The sequence below is a fragment of the Alternaria triticimaculans genome (assembly GCF_023758025.1).
Source record: "Alternaria triticimaculans strain BMP 0046 chromosome Unknown scaffold_2, whole genome shotgun sequence".
NCBI classification, from domain to species: Eukaryota; Fungi; Ascomycota; class Dothideomycetes; order Pleosporales; family Pleosporaceae; genus Alternaria; species Alternaria triticimaculans.
The window spans coordinates 1,987,992-2,002,068 of record NW_026055959.1 but is presented as its reverse complement, the minus strand read 5'-3'; the positions used below and the strand labels follow the sequence as shown (position 1 = coordinate 2,002,068).

The window sequence follows — 14,077 nt, the reverse complement described above, 5'->3', positions numbered from 1 at the left end:
TTTCAGCCACGCTGCGTGCCTGTCAACGCGCACCTGTCAACGCGCACACCTGCGTGCGAATATCCCCAAAGACATGATCTGCGATGAGATATCTCTACGCAAACCAGCCGACTCATGTGCATCTAAGCAATTGACTTTTCCCATACCAGAAAAGGCGCTCATCGCTGCGCAGCACAAACTCAATGTCCGTAATACCCAGGCCCTAGCTTCCGACCCGTCGTCAGAGCAATGTATCGGAAAAGAAACGCTTCTTCATCGCACACGCTCCAGTTCCGGCGGCCATGCTGTCCATAGGCTGATGAGCCGTGCTATTTGGCATCATCCTCACTCTTCTTGGCCTCTTCCTTCTTCTCTTTGCCCTTCTTGGCATCGTTGTCCATCACGATCTTCATCTGCCTGAGATATACGCCAAACTCCCCGAAACTAGTCAGGTCCATGCCCTTGGTAGTGTTGGTCAGCTTCTCCGCGGCGGACTTGAGACGGCTGTTGCGCTCGTTGAGGTTGAGGTAGTTCTTCCTCAGGTTCTCCGCTTTCTGCTGGTCGGTAAGCTCGCCGGGTGTAGTGATCGAGGACGGGGCTGGAGAAGGGAGATAGACAGCTTGGGAGGTTTGGGAGGACTCTGGGGTGAAGATCGAGGGGTATGCCGGCGCCTGGGGTACCTGCGAAGACGTGAACGTGAACTTGCGCGCGGCGGAGGTTCGGAGGCTCTCGTTCTCTGCTTGAAGGCGTTGGTTTTCTTGGACCAGGTAGCTGTTAGCGGAACCCTTGGTGTTCATGACGTCTTCGAGTATGCGCTCATGTTCCGCCTTCTCATCTTTTCTGAGTTGTTTCTCGCTCTGCAGCTCCCCGATTAGCTGATCTTTCCTTGCAGTAACGTTGTCGAGTTTGACGCCCAGCCTGTCCCTGTCCAGGTTCGCCTTTCGCAGGTTTTCGCGTTCGGTCTCGAGATCGCGGTGAAGGGTCTGGAGTTGTTGACCAGTCGCGTTGTTGGAGTGGAGTTGGGCCAAATCACGATCGCTCTGTTCCTTCTCGTGGAGTACCTTCTGTCGGGCGAGCTCGGCCTTGACGGTGTCGACTTCAGGACGCGACTGTTCTTGCTCGTTAGTATGCTTCTCCTCCGAATCCGCCATGTTGTCTTGATGATCGTGCCGCAGACGTGGAGGTGCACTGTAGAGGTTGGCTGGGCTTGTGGGAGGAGAGATGCCGCCGAAGTCCCATCTAGGAAGTCGGTCGAAAGTCGAAAGTCTTGGCCTTGAATCGAGGTGAATGGGTTCTGGAGTCACCACGGAATCAGAGATACTGGGCTTGGCGTCCTCGTCAATGTCGACTTTCGATCCATGCAATTCCGCGGTCACTTCCTGTTTACGAGTAATCCTTCGTTGTCGCACGTGCTGATATCCGTCGTCTTCACTGTCGGATAGAGTGATGAGGTCGACTTCCTTGCCAGCCGTCGTCGACCACATAGTTGACATGGTGTTGCCCATGCTGCCCTTGTCGTCCAGCTTTCTCTTGCTGTTTGCCTCGGTCTTCTGACGTTTCGCTGCTCGCGGAGTCACACGCGCGGGTGTATTGCGCTTCTTTGACTTCTCTAGAGTAGCCTTTCCAGTGTTCTTAGTTTGTGTTTGCTTAGTCGGCTGTGCTCGTTTTCCACTCACTGTAGGTTTCTTCGGTACCATGGTGGGCTTCAAGTGGCCAGGATGTGCTTCTTTCAGATGATGCACATGAGTCCTGGAGGGTATCGGCGAGTTGTAATGAGAACGAGCTTCACTCTGTCGCGCAGTTGATATAGTCTTTTCTGTGTCGACTGTCTGTACTGTCCGGGGTATCGTGGAGTTAGGCGGTTTATGCTGGTATACCTTTTGGCGATCGAATAGTAAACTAGCAAACAGACCAGATACAGGCAGGGCCTGTGAGGGTATTGGCGTCGTTGCTTTTGATGTTGGAGCCCCAACGGAAGGATTAGGTGAAGCTGCGGACTTGCGACTACTTCGGCTTTGGCTTATAGATAAGCGCTCGCGAGCGGTCTGGTAATCGCAGGTAAGATTAGTGTTGGATCCCATATTTCAATCTTGAGAAAATCTTTGTCTGTATCGTATCGTACGCAACAACGGTACAGGTGAGAGGACAGCTTGAACAGTAGAGGACGTACGTGTAGTAGTTGAAGTGTTGCACATGCAAACTTCGATAGATGCTGCCTTGCACTATGCCTCAACAACTAGGTAGCAGATCGGTGAGAGAGTCGTCGGAGGCGAGTATGCTGTTTGCCGGCGGCTTGTCACATGTCCCAGCAATGCTTCGCGACGTCAGAGGGGATTAGAGGAAATTGAGCTGATGAAGGATGAGAATTATCTTTTAAAGGCCAGAGGGTTGACAGTCATTGCAGGGTAGCGGGTAGCGAGTAAAGGCAACATTCCGGCGAGCCGCGTTCGATAAGGCGTCCGATTAATTTAACTCACCTATGCCGAGATTGATCTGCTCCCACACATGACATTGAATGGCTGCTTTACACGGGTGTCCCTTTGCCATTGAGGTGCTGTCCATAAGATGTTAGTCGTGATTGGCGTACTCAAATACATAGAGGAACACCATGTACTACGAGTTGTAAGGAAACGCCTTCAATTACAAACATGCTATACGTCCACTCCTCTAATATATGGTTTGCAACGACTACTCCGTGAAGTGTACCCATAATGCCTATATGCGCCGACCAAGCAACCTCGTCACTCGTTATGTCGTAAGAAAAGATAAGCGGAAAGTCGAACGCAAATCGCTAAAGCATCTATCAAGAAAGGAAGAAAAGGTTGGTACAAGAAGGGAAAAGTCACCGCATAGGAAATGCACTAATACATCTCCTCTTCTCTCTCTTTGCCACTGCCATTAGTGTGTCTCACGCTGCCAACCACACTGGCACGTCCACTTCCACCGATGCGACTGCCACTCGCAGACGCAGTCCTTTGGACATCATCTGGGCCATCTTCGTCTCGACGGTCCCTCTCCTTCTCAAGCGCGGCCCTGAGGTCCGCATTCTCTTCTACCTTCTGCTCTAATCTCTTACGGGCACCGCTTCGGTCAAGGAGTCGGGCTTCACGCTCAGCTTTCAAACGCCGTTCGAGTTCCTTAAGTCGATGTATCCACTTCTGTTCGCTTGGCTGAAGCGGTCCAGCGGCGGGATAGGGATGGCCTGGCGTCGGCGTCGACGAATTCGAAGTCGAAAAACGCTCCACGACAGAAGCGGAGTGAGCACGCAATAGTGTTTGCGCCATACTGGCACGTTTGGAGGAGGTCGGCGAGGCAGCACGTGATGGTGAGCGGCTGACGATAACATCGTTACCGGATTGCGTCGTGGCGGTAATGGCGCGGAGGGTCTGGACCTCGGATCGTAAGGTCTTGTTCTCAGTACGCAGTTTGTTGACTTCCGCGGTGTTGAGGTCGACGATACCGCCACGGACAGTGCTAGGTCTTCCAATCGATTGCCGTTGGGCCATTACAAGCTTCTCGAGCTGGTCAAGTCGCTTGGCGCGAGAGTCTAGACTATGCTCGAGAGTTTGGTAGTCGCGGATCAGATTGTTTTCTATGTTGCGAATTCTTTGCTTGAAGGCACCAATGACACCCTCCACGGTCCTCACCGCAAGAATGATGTTCTTGTGGAAGCCCGGGACGTTCCTAGAAATGAGCTCCATGGAAGTCAGTTCTCCGTTGATGAGAGCGTTATTGCGGGACCATTCTGCGCCGCAAAGAGTGGACAGTCGATTCCACAGAGCGTAGAGCAGGTTGTTTCGTTCTAGCAGCTGCTCCTTGTACTGTTTCTCCAGGCTGTGGAGTCTCTGCCGATCCTGACTACGAAGGGTTTCAAGTTCCAGAACCCTCGATTCGTGTTGCTGGATCGCCCTGGTAGTGGATTGATGACCACGCTTGGCGTTTTCGAATGCTGTTTGGTCTTGTCGACGGCCTTGACGTTCGCGCTCGAGCAGCTCTGAAAGACGGCGGCTCTCCATGCCAGTGCTCTCCAAGAGAGCATCGCGGTTGCGCAGCAAACGGTCTTTCTCCGCAAGATCGGTTTTGACGACATCGAGCTCTTGCATAGTCGCTTGGAGATCTCGTTGAAGCTTTGCGATATCCTGAACGATCAGTTAGTATGTTGTTAGACGATCGGGAGTAACATCACTTACCTTAAAGAGGCTCGACCTCGTGCCGTTAAGGTTGCCCAGTGACTCACGAAGCATTTGCTCCAACTCGTCATGCCGTTGCTTCCAAGTGGATGCCTCCACTTCCTTGCTTGAGAGATTCTTTCGTAGCTTCCTGCTCTCTTCCTTAAGCTTCGACAACTGACCATTGAGTTCGGTGATGATCTTCTCCACCTCTTGTTTCTCTTGGGTCTCCAAGGCATCGCGTTGCTGCCTCTCCTCGGCCATGCGCTCCTCAAGATCCCGAGATCGCTCTCTAGCCTCTTGTAATGTGACTTGAGTATGGTTCAGCGCCGATTCCAGCTCGCCAATCTTGATCTTGTCGCCCTCTTGCTCTTCTCTCAGGAAATCGATCTCACCCTGACAAGACTCAAGCTGGACATCAAGTCGTTCATTCTTCGACCTCTCCTCACTAAGGAGCTTATCTTGCCTGTTCAGTTCTTCATTGGCGTCGCCAAGCTCTGATTCAAGGTTCTGGATCTTGCGAAGGCTTGCATCCCGATCGTCTTCGAGCTGCAAAAGACTCTCACTGACATTCTTCATTTCTTGTTGTAGAGCATGGAAGTCTTCAGTGGTGTTTTCCAGATCGTTGTAGAGACGGTCACGTTCCGCTTGCTTTTGCTCGAGGTCAATCTCCAACCTTTGCACCGTATCCAGGGCTTCTTGTCTGAGCTCTTCAGTTTCCTGCTCTTTGTCTTGTAGCAGCTCCAGAGCCTCGTCGCGCTCGCTTGCTAGTGCCTGTAGGTCTTCTGTCTGTGCTTCTATCTCCCTCTCCAGCTCCTTGACCTTGTTCTCGGTGGTCTCAAGCATATCGAGATGACCATTAAGCTGGTCATCAAGCTCCTTGTATGAAAGTTTCAGCTGCGATAGCTCGTCTCGCAATGCAGCATTCTTGCTTTCGAAGTCTTCTCGATCGGGATCGCTTTGCTGGGTCAAACGTGTTCCGCCGCTTGCTCTCGAAACGGATCTCATGTGGTTGCGGGAGATGGATCGTTCCAGAATGCTATCACCGGCTGTCGATCCAGCATCTCCTCTGCGAATTGTGAGTTTCAAGCCTTCGTTCTCTTCCCTCAGTCGAAGATTCTCTCGGTTCCTTGAAGTGAGCATGGAAGCTTGTGCGTGGAGATCTCGTTGCAGCTTCTCGTTGTCGCTTTGCAGATGTTCCACTAAAGTACTACTTGTGCCGCCGAGCGAGACTGGCGCAGTATTCTCATTCCCATCAGATCCAGAGTTCGAACGGGCAGCAAAGGATTGGTGCATGCGCCGTGAGTTGTTAAAGACCTTGTTCATGTGATGGTTCGTTGTCGAGTGCTGCATCTGTTGCATCTGCTGGTTTTGATCTTTCAGACGCTCAAGCTCCTCTCGAAGCCTCTCGGTCTCGGTCTCTGCTTGCTGACAGCGGGTTTCCACCTGCTCGCGCCTCGCACGCTCCTCTTCGAAGTCTTCTTTCCACATGTTGATAGCCTCGTCAACACCAGCAGAGTCTTCACCAGAGCTCTTCTCTCGCATGGTCTTGATGTAATCAGCCATGCGTCGATTATCAGCTTCCTTCTGAAGAGCCTCCTGTTGCCACTGGTCCACTGTAATCTCCGTAGACTCTAGGCGCTCCCGCAAGAACTCGATCTCTTCCTCCAGTTCGGCTTGCCTAGATGACTGGACACTTCGTCCGTCTTCTGAGCCACTGCCAACATCTCTAGCGGTGGCGTGTCCCTCTTCCTGAGCCTTGAGCCTTCGCTCCAGATCACGAATCTTCTTGCGCATCGACTGGCTTTCCTTCTTCTCCGTCGCGAGATCAGTTTGCAGTTGGACGTTCTTCGAGATCATCTCCTTGACTCCCTCATCAGACCGGTTCTGCAGCGCTTGGTCGAGGAAATGGATTTTGAGCTTAAGATCAAAGTTCTCTTTACTGAGCTTGTCGATTTTGCTATTCTGCTCCTTTAGTGTGAGATTGTGTTTACTGCGAGTGAAGGGAGTAGCCATGTGTCGTTTGTCTGGCGATCGCGAGTGCTTAGCCCGGAAGTCGCGCGCAATAGAGTCTGGTACTTGTATGTCCTGGATATGTCTCGCAATAACGGTGTCGGTAGGGGCGGGCTGCACACTGGGAGCGCGTGGTGTTTCTGGTGGAGTCGCACTGTTAGGCACCTCCTCGTCCAGACGACCTAGACTATTGTCCGGCTGAAGAAAAGCGGACAGTGAGTTCGTGCTAATACTCCGTCCCTTCTCCCAGGGGTTGGTATCGCTGTATCCTGACATAGACGAGGCGATGCTTCCCAAGCTTGGCAGTCTTGACAGTCCTAGGCTCATCCCCCGTGGTCCGCTCGAACGAGGAATAGCACCACCAGTCTGCAAAGCATAGTCTGCGCCGAGACTCGCACTGCTTCCGCCATCTCCAGACGCGTCAGAGCGGTTGGTGAAGGACGATACGGATGACCGCTGGCTTGAACCTCGGTGCTGTAGGTAGCTGGGTCGCTTGCTGATCTTCTGCGCGCTCGCGGGAACCAGTGGTGGAGGCATGGCTGAACTATCCACGCTAGAGTCGTTCTCGTTCGTAAGAGAAGAACCTTCTTCAATCTGTGAGAAATCGGGAGCTTTCACTGTCGAGGCACTGGATGTCGGCCGTCGCACGTCCACCTCTTTTGGCTGAGCAGCTGCTGCAGCTTGGTCCGCTTGACGCGCGCCTTCTCCTCCAGCTGCTTGTTCTGTAGACCTGCCTGCCGAGGCGCGTGATTGGCTTCGATGCGCGGCTTCTGCAGCGGGCGAGGAAGGTGCGACCTCTGATGTTGCGGTGCTCGCATCCATTGAGTCGTCTTCTCCGAAGTCCAGACGTCTGGCGGCAGGCGTCTTATAAGCGTCGGCAGGCGTCGGAGCCTCGGAAAAGGAGGAGGAGTTGCTGTGGTGGCTGTTCCTGGCTTGCGACTTGGTCGGTGTGTTCCCACTACGCACTTCGAGCTTCTTTGGCTTCTTCTTTGGCTTTGTCAGCTCCTCCAGATTGTCCATGACTCTTTGCATATCCGCATCGTCGTCCATGGGTCGAGCCGATTGCTGGGAATTTCCTGGCGAGCCCCCGAACAGGTAGGTATCGTCTACGCCGGACTGCCCTTGGGGTGCTTCGACGTGGACAGGCGCCTCGGGAATAAAGCTCGATTCGATGTCCATCAATTGGCGCTGCATTTCGCGATCCTCGAAGACGCTTTCGCCATGGTGCGCGTCTTCTTCCTCGATGACATGGTGTATGATGCTGTCGTCTTCTTCGGTCGGTAGCGGCGGCAGGTCCGAGTCGGGCTGGTCGAAAGCCCTGACGTCGTCGGCGTCTGATATATCGTGCGCCATGTGGTTTTCGTGTGCGGGTGCCAGCGTGGGGGTGGAGGGTGTGGAGTCGGCTTCGTCTGTTTGCGAGGCCTCAGCACTCCGGGCAGGAGCGTTGTCTGCGGTAGCCATGGGGGTGGGTGCGCGCGCAATAAGCGTGGAAGTCGCGTGCAATGGTGTTTTTCCGAGGCCTGCTCACCAGCATAGTGCGACTGCCCAGGCTGCAGTGTCGTGAAAGTTGACGACAATTGCGGTGATTCCCTGCCCTCGCCTGAGTGACAACAGAGCGCGCGTTGTTTGCGCTAGTACGATTTCGTCAGCTTGGGCTACCGTGCGGCCGGTCCCTGCCCAGGTTCTTAGGGCCAACCGGATCCCCTGCCGGGCTGAAGTGACGATACCTTTACAACTTCACCCGTCTGATGCATGTGATAAACACGTAAAGCATCAAAACTCAAGTGACACTACTAACATGTGGTAGGAAAAAATTCAGAGTGCTGTCTCGTCTGAGACTAAGGGATAACGAGGCTCAAGAACACACGACACCGCGGAGGACAAGTATCATCCATGATCATTCAGGTCTAAATTGACATTGCTAATTTCATATATACTAGAATCGAACTTCATCGACGACACTCCCGCTAAGCAAGATCCAAAGTGATAGAGTTAGGATCGGGCTTGCTTCCCTTCTTCGACACACCACCCTGCGCAAACGCCACCATCTCCGCCGCATCATCAGCAGCAAAGAAAGCGGCAGTAGCAAATGGCGCACCAAACAGACAATCACCAGTGGAGAACGCAAGCGAGCAGATACCTGTAGACGGGTTGACACCCGAGCGAGCATAAGTGCGCAGCGGAATCTTGACGGTGACCTTCTTGCCCTCGACACCAGTGAACTCTAGATCAATAGTAGTGTCCTTGGGGATAGATTCGCATGTACCGTTCCAGCCAATGACACCATACTCGTCCACAACGAGACCAGCGGCAGCAGCGAACTGGTCATTTTGACTGTAGCTGACGGGTAGGTAATCGAGTGTGGTGCCAGAGTCGACGAGGCAGGTGGGAGAGATGATGTCCGAGTTGTTGAACGCTGTTCCATTGACTGAGACGACAGGCGGGTTGACGTAGTAGCCAAGTGTCACACCACCGAACGGAGCCTCAACCATGGGGACCTTGACGAGGTCGCCCGTGTATTTGGAGTGGTCGACGCCACCGAAGACGACGTGGCCGGTGAACGTATCTTCGATTCCTTCAGGCGCCTCGTCGAACCACAGACTCTGTACGGGCGCGGAGATGGCGCCAGCCTCGAGTAGGTTTTGGCGCACGTGCGGGCCCGTCGTGTTCCAGGTCGGCTTGCGGTAGTATGGGGAGATACCCAAGATGCCGTCGTCAAACGAAGACGTCGGAGTACATTTTCCGCTGCTGTCGCCGAGGCGCGATGTCATGTAGCTTGAAATCGCGACTTCCGTGTCCACGGTCGACGAAAGGCCCGCATCAGAAACGAATTGGAAGGTATCGTTCACCGCCACATCTCCAGTGATGAACTTACTGTTTCCCCCATACGAGTAGGAGGATCGGAAGGGTACTGGTTTAGACGCCGACGGGCTGTTTGGGTAGTCGTAAAAAGGCTGCACCGTCTCGTTGCAAGGGCCTGCACAGCCGAGACGAGTGCATCCCCAGTTTCTGATGCTGTCGGGGCCGAACACCCAGAAGTTCTCGGAACCTTGGTCGACGACGATTTCGATGGTGCGGTTGGTCGAGGGATCGACGAGCTCCGTTGAGATCTTCTGGGCGCCGCCGTGCGCGAAGTTCAGTGGTATGTTGACCGTAGGCACAGCACCCAGGACACTGCTGGCGAGCGCGGAGACTGTGAGGGCGTATCGAACCATTTTGGCGAGCAGAGAGAAGAACAGCGTCAGTGAGGCCGGTGACGATTGATCTGACTTTAGAGATAGCGAAGAGGTCTTAAGTCAAGCTTGATGCCAGACTAATTTGGCCGTATCCGTCGCTTCATGCCGACTGATCCCGCCAAATACGACGGCTAGCCGCAAAAAAATCTTATCGCTTCATGCCTTCGAATGTCCCATACAGGGAGCGGAGTGGATTGTCTTGCGGTGAGGTCCAGGAAAGGGGCGCACCGACAGTTTTCGGTCCGCGCTGCTTGCTGTCAGCGATTCGCATGACTTGGATACGATGCTACAAGGGCCATCCTGCCCTCTTGTCCAAGCGCAGAAGGACAGAGAAGGTCGTAATCGACAGTAAAGCTGGTGCAAGAGTGCTAATATTGGAACATGCGCGATGTTACCTAGGTAGTTTACTCGTCCAGTGGAGTCGCGGCAGCTACCCCGGCGTGCAGGTACGGGAATTTGCTAGTGTCAAACAGCGACCCACGTTCGCGTTCGCTCTGCCTAGGTACGAAGTACGCTACACCTGGGCAGGTACACAGCCAACCTTCCTCTAACCTTCCGCATTGTTGTCTTCGCACCTTGGACCTCGTCGGTATACATTCTATCGCGTTTGCAGCTCCAGTTGTCTAAAAATACGACCAGAGCTAGGCAAATACCTCTACATCCCATCTGGCACCCGCAATACCAGCGAGACCGTCCGGGTGCTCGGAACCTCGATATACGAGTATTAACCGCACCACCCATGTCGCAGCAATATCGCCCGCTCTTGGTCCTTCGCGATGCTTGTTGTCAATGCTTAACATTATCCCTGCTGGGATGGTAGAAAATTGCGATATGTCATACTAGGAAGGTCCTCAGATAGCACCGTATTGGAGGTGTTGACGGTCGAGGGTCCACGTTCGCTATGATTCATTGCATCATGCTGTCTTTGCAATTTTCATCTCCTCTCGCGCGCTCATAAGTCTGCGATGGTCTGCTGAATTGCTCTCGTATATACCCGAAACATCAACTCTTTCTCTTTCATTTCAATTCATCGTCGGCTGCATCATGAGATTGGGCTCAACTCTTGTCTCGAGCGCGACCTTTCTGGGCGCCTTTGCTCGGTCGGCGGCAAAAGACAATGTTGCACATGAGAGTGTTGTAGAGCTTCCAGACGGCTGGATGTCTGTCGGTGAAGCCGATGGTTCTCTACCGCTAACGCTGTCAGTCGCTCTAAAGCAGCCTCGCATGTCGGAGCTGGAAGCACATCTCCAAAAACTAAGCGATCCATCGCATACAAAGTATGGGGCACATTTATCTCAGGACGAAATAAGCAACTTTCAGCAGCCAGACCAAGACGGTCTTGTCGCTGTGCGTTCGTGGCTCAATGCCAATAGAGTACCATTCTCAGTTGAAGGGTCGTGGCTACGAATCAACACTACCGTTGACACAGCGAGCCAACTCATCGACGCTGATTTTGGTCGCTACCAATACAACGATGATAGTCCTGTTCTACGCGCGACAAAGTACAGCCTCCCCAGTGCGGTAGCAGACTACGTTGACTTTGTCTACCCCGTCACCCAATTCATCCGCAAGCCTTCCAAGAAAGCACTGCCATCATTAGAATCACACTCCGAGAAAAGACAGGATTCATGTACGTAACAACTGCGCTACCCTCACCCAACAAACCGGGCAACCCCAACTGACCATTCCTCCTAGCATCGCAAACCTGCCCCGGTGGAGACACAACACCCGACTGCATCATGTCCATGTACAACATCAACTACCAGATCCCCGACTCCGACTCCCCCGTGACTTTGGGCATCGTCGGCTTTCTGGAAGAATACCCTAACGAGCCCCTTCTACACTCCTTCCTGGAAAACTTCAGTCCCTACCGCAACACCACCGGCTACAACCCTCTGTACAACTTCACCGTCGCCTCGATCCAGAACGGCAACGACACCAAGCTCGGCTATGGCGGGGAAGCCCAACTCGACATCCAATACAGCATGCCCTTCGTCCAGCCCATGAACGTAACCTACTTCTCCACGGGCGGCAGAGGCCCGTATCTCGACGAAAACGGCACCGAAGTGCCTCTCGATACCAGCCTCAACGAGCCATGGATCGAGTTCCTGGAAGCACTTCTCGAACGCGACGAACTACCTACTGTGCTCTCGATCTCCTACACCGACGACGAAGCATGGATCCCACGCGCCTACGCCAAGCGCGCATGCGACCTCTTCATGCAGCTCGGAGCGCGGGGTACATCCGTCCTCGTAGCCAGCGGCGACGGCGGCTCTGCAGGCACCGGATCTTCAGAGTGTAAGAACAACAAGTTCCGCCCTACGTTCCCCGTCGACTGTCCGTACGTCACGAGTGTCGGCGCAACGGCTGCCTACTCTCCGCTTAGTGCAGAGTGGTTCAGTGCAGGCGGGTTCAGCGACTACTTTGACCGCCCTGCGTGGCAGGATGCGGACGCGAAGAAGTACATCGCGCAACTAAACGGGTCGCATGATGGATGGTATGCGCCTAGTGGACGTGGTATACCCGATCTCTCGGCTATTGGAACGCGATTCGTGATGGACGAGAGTGGTATCAAGCAGAAAGGGACGAGTGCGAGTACGCCTGTGATTGCGGCTATGATTGCGCTTGCAAATGACAAGAGGATGCGAGGTGGGAAGCCGGCGCTGGGCTTCTTGAACCCCTTGCTTTACTCGGATGAGCTGCGGCATGTGTTTGTGGATGTGACTGAGGGTCAGTCGGGTAGTTGTATTGTTAACCGCACTGCGGAGCCTGGGTGGGAGACGGCTGTGGGATGGGATGCAGCGACTGGGCTGGGCACATTAGATTTTGCCAAGTTTGTTGAGGCTGTTGCTTAGATATTAGACATACAAAAACAATTGCACAAGCCAACTAGTTCGGGACAGCAACAGTGACAGTATTGATTGGGACTTGGACCCGTGCTCTTATTGACTGATTGAGTACTATCCTTCCCATGCCAGACAGTACTGATGCTATGATGAACTCGTGCTAAACGCTAATAACAATCCTCATTGTGACGGCTTCTCGTCAAATCCAATCCGCTTCATATGTACGCTCAGTAGTATGTAGACCGATTCGTGGAGGTAGTGAAGATATCGATCGCTCTGACCGAGTATGCTTTTTAGTATAGGAACGCTGTATGACCAAATGCCGTGCTAGTTCAAGCGGTTGTGCGCCTTTCTCAGGCCGCAGCCGCTTCCTTTGCACGCTTCTTCTCTTTCCTTGCTTTCTTTTCCTCTTTCCTCTTGATCTCCTCAGGATCCCGTTGCTTTTTGGTCTTCTTCGCCGGCACTTCAGGTGCATCAACACCATTGACATCAGCGTGTTTCCTCTTCGGCTTTTTGGAGGGTAAATTAAGTCCGTTCGGCATCGCAAGCCCAGCAATCGCCTGTGGTACCTCAGTCTCGTCGTCGGAATCACCGATAGTCCCAGCGTCGTTACCACTGAAGCCGGTGGGAAGGAAGCGCATCTTCAGTCCTGTGACTTGTGGTCGTGGTGCACGAATGGTCGATCGCGTTATGGAGGCGGCCGCTTCTGAGCCCGTGTTTTGGTCTGCTTGCTTTGTGGTAAGGTGGGGAAGTCGTACAACCGATCGTAGGCGTAAAGTCTGAGATATCCGCGTAGGGGCTAGGCAGGTCAGTATAGTCGGTAGAGGCAGTAGTTGATGAACGAACCTGGTTTCATGCCATTGTTCCGTGGTAATAGAACCTCCCGGGTGCCCTCATCACTCTCCGTCTGAGAGAAACCGTAGTCTGTACCCTTGTAGCTCAGTACGGCATCCCCTTTCATAGCTTTATCCATGGCGAGCTCGCTCAAGTCCTTCAGCGAGACACCTGCGGGAGCAGTGATGTGCCATATCTGCTTTCCTTCTAGATTATCGAACAAGCCCGTCGACTTGGAGATAGTCCTGTCGTTGACTGGAACTGGAGCAAATCCTTTGGGGGGTGCGTAAGCCTGGGTCGGTCGGAAATCAACGGCATGCGATTGTGGTTGCACTGGCGGTGCCGGCTGTGTTTGGGTCGACTTGCGGGTCGGTTGCGGGGCGTTGCCTGTGTCCGAGTCGTCGCTAGAGCTGTCTGCGCTGCTGGTGTCGTCGCTGTCGCTCGAAGCTTTCTTGTTCTGCGTGTTACCTGGGAGCTTCGTCTGTATGTCCCTAGTCGGCGCGTCGTCGCCGCTTATCTCTGAGCTTGACAATTCTTCGGCGTCCTCCTGTGTCGCGATTTGCTTGGGCGCAGGCTTCTTAGGCGTAACCTTCGACTTCGAGGCTGATTTGGGGGCAGGTACGTCTTTCTTGCTAGGCTTGGACTTCGCTTTGGGCACGCCGTTCACGTGAATGCCAATGGTAGCTTTCGGCTTCTCGGGCTTCTTGGACTGCGCGGCGGTCTCACTGGGAGAATCATCGTCGCTGTCGACGAATTCCTGGCTTAATTGCGCTTTCGACGGGGTGTTCTGAGGTTTTGATTTCGGCTTGGAGCCCGGAAGCGGCACCTTGGTTTTCTGTATGGCACTCATAGTGTGGGTGGAGCCATGCTCTTTGCGACCAGAGAGTCGAGGTTCGTAAGGAACTTTTTTGCGCCGCGAACTGTCGCGCTCGGGCACTGGGCGGAGAAGAGCCGCATCGCGACTAGTCCCGATTAGGACTTGGCGCGCCAAAAATCATTG

The 14,077-nt window shown here is 53.7% G+C and overlaps 5 protein-coding genes across 5 annotated transcripts; 1 reads left to right on the top strand and 4 right to left on the bottom strand.

Annotated features, from left to right (window-relative positions):
• Positions 1–308: 308 nt before the first annotated feature.
• On the bottom strand, positions 309–1,676 carry J4E78_002327 (uncharacterized protein; the record flags this gene model as incomplete). Its single annotated transcript, XM_049362974.1, has 1 exon — positions 309–1,676. The coding sequence occupies one exon, from the start codon at positions 1,674–1,676 to the stop codon at positions 309–311; it is 1,368 nt and encodes a 455-aa protein (XP_049225566.1).
• Positions 1,677–2,840: 1,164 nt separating this feature from the next.
• On the bottom strand, positions 2,841–7,622 carry J4E78_002326 (uncharacterized protein; the record flags this gene model as incomplete). Its single annotated transcript, XM_049362973.1, has 2 exons — positions 2,841–4,118; positions 4,170–7,622. The coding sequence occupies 2 exons, from the start codon at positions 7,620–7,622 to the stop codon at positions 2,841–2,843; spliced, it is 4,731 nt and encodes a 1,576-aa protein (XP_049225565.1).
• A 506-nt stretch (positions 7,623–8,128) lies between these two features.
• Positions 8,129–9,376, bottom strand: J4E78_002325 (uncharacterized protein; the record flags this gene model as incomplete). The annotated part of the gene is made up of 1 exon (XM_049362972.1): positions 8,129–9,376. The coding sequence occupies one exon, from the start codon at positions 9,374–9,376 to the stop codon at positions 8,129–8,131; it is 1,248 nt and encodes a 415-aa protein (XP_049225564.1).
• A 1,245-nt stretch (positions 9,377–10,621) lies between these two features.
• On the top strand, positions 10,622–12,252 carry J4E78_002324 (uncharacterized protein; the record flags this gene model as incomplete). Its single annotated transcript, XM_049362971.1, has 2 exons — positions 10,622–11,027; positions 11,093–12,252. The coding sequence occupies 2 exons, from the start codon at positions 10,622–10,624 to the stop codon at positions 12,250–12,252; spliced, it is 1,566 nt and encodes a 521-aa protein (XP_049225563.1).
• Positions 12,253–12,596: 344 nt separating this feature from the next.
• Positions 12,597–13,927, bottom strand: J4E78_002323 (uncharacterized protein; the record flags this gene model as incomplete). The annotated part of the gene is made up of 2 exons (XM_049362970.1): positions 12,597–13,042; positions 13,090–13,927. 2 exons carry the CDS (start codon positions 13,925–13,927, stop codon positions 12,597–12,599), a joined length of 1,284 nt encoding a protein of 427 aa, XP_049225562.1.
• Positions 13,928–14,077: the final 150 nt, after the last annotated feature.